The sequence below is a fragment of the Simochromis diagramma genome, unplaced genomic scaffold (genome assembly GCF_900408965.1).
Source record: "Simochromis diagramma unplaced genomic scaffold, fSimDia1.1 OVJJ01000446.1, whole genome shotgun sequence".
Classification (NCBI taxonomy): Eukaryota; Metazoa; Chordata; class Actinopteri; order Cichliformes; family Cichlidae; genus Simochromis; species Simochromis diagramma.
Window position 1 is genome coordinate 78,230 of NW_024386822.1, and position 6,594 is coordinate 84,823.

General features: G+C 40.1%; 1 protein-coding gene across 1 annotated transcript; it reads left to right on the forward strand.

Annotated features, from left to right (window-relative positions):
- Nucleotides 1-1,107: 1,107 nt before the first annotated feature.
- Nucleotides 1,108-4,858, forward strand: LOC120730747. The gene is made up of 2 exons (XM_040027212.1): nucleotides 1,108-1,228; nucleotides 3,779-4,858. Coding segments are annotated over exons 1-2 (876 nt in total). The 5' UTR covers nucleotides 1,108-1,227; the 3' UTR covers nucleotides 4,654-4,858.
- The last annotated feature ends 1,736 nt before the right edge of the window (nucleotides 4,859-6,594 follow it).

The following is a 6,594-nucleotide window of genomic DNA, read 5'->3' on the forward strand; positions in this document are numbered from 1 at the left end:
GAGGGTTAAATGTTCTCGTTTCACTATTTCAGGCCTTCTCCTAGGACAGGGGTCGGCAACATGCAGCTCTTTAGTCTTTATACTGCGGCTTCACGTGGTTTGGAAAAAAATGATGTTTGCACAAACATGCTTTTTTTCTTTATTGACCACTTTACACACATGGTTGCTGTAGCCACACAGCCGGCTGTAGCTGTCCAGCTCACAGCCCACACACACCAACACAACAGCAGAGAGAGCACAGACTGACAGGATGCCGCTCAGGTGCCTCCCCTGCAGCGGCACTGCAGACCACACTGCGCCACACACATTAACCATGTAAAATAAATATTTATCCAGATATTTTGCAAATATTTATTTTTCATTTTTTTAGCAGTTGATTTTTTCCAATTATTTTTAAAATTCAGGTCAAAGCTCCGCTACAGGCTGCAAAATCCCAAAGGTGATATAAGGATGACGGCTCACTACAGTTTTTGTTTGCTATATGAATAATTTAAGTTCAGCTTTTTAAAAGAGACCTTCACCTGGGTGTATCTCCTTTTTGTTATATTTTTTTAAGAGTTCAAAATGTGTTCATTACATAAATAAAATGTAATTTTCTCTGTAGCACTTCATGGATTTCATAAGCAACACAATTTAGTTGTTTATACAAAGCGTAAAGGTAAAAAACAATAACAGTGTTATCTTCATTTTATATGTCAAAAAGTATTTGCTGCTCCCAGTGTTTGCTTTTCTGTGGAAACTGGCTCCAAACGGCTCTTTGGGTGTTAAAGGTTGCTGACCCCTGTGTTAGGACATTAACATGACCTGTAGGGCTGTTTTATTCATCACATTGTATTTCACAGTTGTACATCATGTAATCTGTCCTAAACTTCACATGCTTTATAGGAACGACTGCGTGTGTATAATCACCAACAGTTCGCCCAAGCTGTAGCACAGGTCATCTGCCCTCTCTGTTTGCAGCTTTAATTTCTGTCTTTAGCATTTTATATCTGCTGCATTTGAATGCTAGAAAAGGAAAGTTAGACAAATGACTGCATGAGACCTGTGAGATGAGAGCATGTGGTAACCTATTTTCTGAAGCCTTCATCTTTGTTGTTCCCCCACCCACCCTCAGTGTCTGCTTTCTTTCCCTTCTCTAAGTCTACATACGTAGCTATAACTTCGCCTCCTTCACATCCTGTCTTTCTTGGGAGCTTGGCATTACTTCACTGAATTATTCATTTACTGAGTAAGTAAATACTTGCAGTTTTTAGTTTGGTTTGTTACTTTTTAATATTGTATCTTTCTGGTATTATAGAGTTTCCCATTTATTTTAACTCATTTCTTTATTGGACATATTTATTCACCTCCTTGTCTTCTGCCTACCTGTTGTAAATGTTCTTCATTCTTAAAGAACAAACGTTTCCTGTGTTACAGTATGAGAGAAATCAATCTGAATTGAAGGTAATAAAATATGTAACATGTGGCTAGAATCAGCTTCAGTCCTGGGATGATTTAACTAAACTGAAACTGAGTTTCCTTTTACAGAGATTCATAAGAGTTCAGCAGCTGTCATTATTCATGAGGAACTCTAATGTGGTCACTGCAATGAAAGCTTCATTACAGTGACCACACTATAAATATTTAACATGGTGGGCCACGTGCAGATCTCAGTGATCTGAAGTGGACTGAAGCAGTGAAACTCACTTTGTTGTCAGTGAAAAGAACAATTAGTCCTGTGTATAGAACAGTCAGAATTCACAGGTGCCAGTTAGAAAACCACCTGATTACTGCAGTTGCTGTTGCAAAGTTGCAGATAGGTGCAAAATCGATTTCCTGTTTTTTCAGTGAAACACAGATGCAGAGTGCACAGAACTAACCACATCCTGAGCCTGAACGAGTGTGAGTCAGTGAACAGGGCAAATCTAACCTTTTTACTTTAACATTTGGCATTCTCGTTATTAGTGGAGTGTTCTGTGCAAACGGTTTTCATGGCTTCACAAAAACTGTAGACTCAGTTTCCTGTTCTTTGCTAACAGGAGTGGAAGCCAGTGTGGTTTTCTGTTGTCCATCTGCTTAAAGTTTCATGTGTTAGCATTCCAAGGTGCTCTTTTTGAAATGCACAACGAAGAGTACACAACACAAATAGAGAAAGGTTATTACAGTTGTCTTCCTGTCTGCTCAAAACAGCCTGGCCATTCTGACCCCTGGCATCAACAAGGCGTTCTCACACAGGGAGCCTCTGCTGCTCTATTTCTGACCAGTTTCTTTGTAGACTGTAGACATGGTTATATGGGGAAAATCCCAGTAGATCAGCAGTTACTGAAATACTCAGTACAACCAGATTCACTTAAATCACCTTTCTTCACCATTCTGATGTCATCTCGACCATGACTGCATTCCTACATGCATTTAGTTGCTGCCATGTGATTTGCTGATTTGCATTAACAAGCAGCTGACCAGGTGTACCTCGTGAAGTTTTCAGCGAGTGTCCGTGTGCTTTTCATCAGTCAGTCTTGTATTTTTAATTATCCTAAAAGCAACTAAAACTCTTATGACAGCATACTTCCTGTAACTAATACAAGCATGACTGATTGTCACTTCACACAGGTGTGTGTCTCATAATCATAGCTGAAGATTTTTTTCAGATATCAGTTTATAAAATATGATGTTAATAATGTCAATAGTTAAATTCTAAATAAAATGCAAGTGAAAAACCTGTTTGCCTGGCTTCTAGCTTAATCACAGCTGCTGTAACTGTACAGTGTGTTTATCATTTATGATGTTAAATATAGCAGATTTCTTGCTTCTTCTTCTTCACCTTTGTACCTCTGCTAAAGTAGTTTCATCTCCAATCTGTCAGACTCTATGCATCTGTTGTATACAGTGTAATGCAAAGTTCCCCTCTTAGCAAGCACTCAGTAACGTGGGAAAGAAAAACCTCTGAAAAACCAGAGCAAACTGGTGACGCTGTAACCACGAGACGGACACATGTTCAGAATGGTAATGCAATATGCAGGAGAAGAGATACGTAGCAGGAAAAAAGACCAGCTGCACAGTGAGGAGACACTAAGGTCATATCATGGAAGAATGAAAATAAACCATCACATTATAAATCATTTTTTTAAATATTCAGGCAAATGTCTTGAGTCTATTGAGTTATTGAAGTTCTTTAAAACATTTAAAATATGTGCATTAACAATATGTAACTATTTACCTGCTGGATGGAGCTATAGAGTACAGTCACTGCTGTATCTACTGTATACAGTTCCAAATAGAGAGGAAAGTTGCTGGCAAACAATCACATCTGCACATTTACAGAAATTGTTTATTGCAAACAATGTGGGGTTTATGTATTTACACACACGTCTTCCTGTGTGTGCCTTTGTAGTGTCTACGTGTTGTTGCCGCTGCTTCTTTTTCCAGCTCTCCACCACGGCATGCTTCTTTAGTAGGGGAGGCACCCACTGCTGACCATCTCCCTCCCCACAGCCCCTACTGGTCACCTGGTTCTGCCAGATGTTTCTGATTGTTCAAAGGGAGTTTTTCATTCCCAAAGTGTCATTGTTGGGCTTTCTCTGTATGTTTGTAGGGTCTTTACCTTACAATATTAAGCGCCTTGAGGCAACTGTTGTTGTGGTTTGGTGCTATATAAACAAAACTGAATAATCATTTAGTGTTTAAAGAAACATTACCTGACAAATCTGTTCACAGGTTGTTCATTGGGTTTAGAGCTACTGAGGTCACTTCTTGTGATTCACATCATTTTAACTGCAGTTTCTGCTTTTTGTCTTTTTAGTGATCTACAGAGTCACCATGAGGACCAAAGCCATCCTTCTTATGTCAGTGTTTATACTGATACTCTTGATTCCCGTATCTTTTGCTACCGGCACTCAAAACTATACTCTAGAGAACAATACGACATCTACTCAAACTTTAGGCTATTCACACTCTCCCTCTGGAGCTACAAACAGCACAACAACATCCTCCCCAACATCCAATTCAGTTACAACCGTTGTTCCATCAGGTACAACAAATACAGCTCTATCTCACACAACTTCCTCACCCTCCACAACCGAAAAGGCAGTGAAGATTTGGCTTATTGTCATTCTGTTGGTCATCATGGTTTTGATGGTGCTTGTGGCATATCTCCATCACGTGTGCCAGCAGTCCGACCATAGCGGCTCTGTGCCCAGGTTCCTATTAGATGTGAGGGAGAGGCTGAGAACCTGGATCAGGAACCTGGAGGACCACCTGGGTGTTCAGCTTTGGCCAGGGGACAAGAGATCAGCAGAGGATGCCATGGAGGAGGATGCCATGGAGGACACAGAAGGAGGACAGGCAGATGAGGGAGAGGTGTGGAGGGGTGGAGAAGGAGCTAATAATGAACTAAGCAACGAGGAAAAAGGAGAACACAAGGAGGAAGACAGCGACACTTCGGATGACTGCTCAAGTTTGGAGGGGGATGATCTGAGGGAGAGGGCACTAAACAGACAGAATGAGGAGGAGGGGAACCAGAGCAAGGACAAGGATGAGGACGAAACGAGTACCTCAAGTGATGAAGGTCAAAGTCATTCAGAAGGAATGAGTGGTGGAAATAAAGATGAAGATTCTGAAGAGACTGCACTTGTAATCTCCCCTCAGCAGGATTTATGTGATGTGACTGTTTTATAGTGAAACGATGCATGAGTGAAGGAGAAGATTCTGTTTTTAATGTTACAGAGTTTAGATAGTTACTTTATCGACACCAAATCAATAAATAAATCAATACATTTGCCTTTTTCATGGTTGTCTCTGTGCTCTACCACTGAAACTCCGATGTAAAAAAAAAAAAAACACTGTCAGTGTGTGATGATCTTCAAATAAACCTTTAAAAAAATCCTCCTCTGTCTGGAATTAACATGAAATTCAGATGGCACAAAGACAGCTTTTTTACTGATGAGTACATAAGTGACTACACCTTACCAAGTTATATTCAAAATACCTCTCTTCAAAAGCACTCCAGTATAATGAGCAGACACCGTCCGTGGGCTTTTTCTCCAAAGGCCCATGGACAGGTGATAAGAAGCATCAACACCAACTAATTTAAAGACCTATTTGCCAGATATCAAATATTAAAATAGATTTCTATTTCTCATCAGCCCTACTGTTGCAGATTTATTATGTGAAAATGTCTATTTATTCCCTTTTCTGAGTCACTTCCAGATCTCTTATAGGAAAAAGCTCCAGATTCTGAGGTCGTCTTCAGTTTTTTGGTTACCTGGTTGATGTTGAAGGGGTAAACTATGACAACCCCCTTTTTATAACTAAAATATGGAATTATATTTATTTCCAAAGCCATGTGCTAGAAAGAACATAATCATGTGCAACTAACTTCTTTCACAGGCACAGGTATTCAATGACACTCACGCATCTAAATTCAGCAACCTGCTTTGCAGGTGTGTTCAGTTCATGATGGTTTCAATCTTGAAACCTCTTCTTTCTAAGGAAGCTGAGAAAATTTCGATTAACCTCCAAACTTCTTAGCAACCTTTACAGATGCACAGCAAAGAGTATCCTGACAAACTCCATCACAGTGTGGTAATTCCAACGGCACAGTTTGCCTGTGGAGTACCCCTCCCACCACTACAGGAGATTTACATCACCCAGGTCGGAAAAGGGGCACACAACATCATTAAGGACCACACTCACCCACGGCACACAGATCACACTCCTGCCACCTGGCAGATGCCTGCGCCCATTCCTCTGGTGAGCCAGGCGTTTCCCTCGTTTTCTGAAGGCTCACTTCAACCACCACTACTTCTGTCCCCTGCCTGGGAACTCGCAAAGTAAGAATTTCATTGCTCAGAGTAACCATTTGTGTTTTGCAGTGTACATGACAATAAACTTTAATCTATTACTGAAGACAGCAATGTCATCTGCATACTGGGCTTTTTTGACTTGGGCTTCAATCAAAGAGACCACCACTGCAGTGCAAGGGCTCTTTTATACTGTAGTTTAAGTCGATTTAACTGTAAAACCAGAGCTGCATAAAACCATTTACCTAATTTTGTGAACAATCCTGATGTGACTCCTATTTAAAGTTGTTTGTCCAGAAAGCTGAGTTTTGTGGAATATTTAATATTGCATTAGCTGTAAATTGGCAGATTTTGTTTTGAAATAGATGCTTCTGCAAATCTCATTCCAGATGTTGGCATTAGTAGTGATGGAGTGATAGGTCTGATTCCCATGTTTCTTTTTTTTTGTAATTGGATGTTGAAGTTGCCTGTGGAAAGATAACGTTTATAGTATTAAGCTCAGTATTAAGTGAGTGGACAACTGATTTAAGTTGTAGGTATTGCAGATAAATGTCCGTATCCTGCACGTCTGCATCAAGTGAGAAAATAAGACCAGGATATTACTTTAAAAATGTGCTGCAGGTGTGTGAAGCCTTTTCTAACTCGTATGCACAAGTACAGTGGTTTCATGTTAATTGTAAAGTCAGGATTGTTCGAAATAGCACCATCTAAATAAACTTCTAAGGACACATTTGTTGAAACACTTCCACCAGGCTGTCAGACGGGCTGCTATTGTTAATGATTTCAAACAAAGACACCCCAGAGATCCCTGATAAAT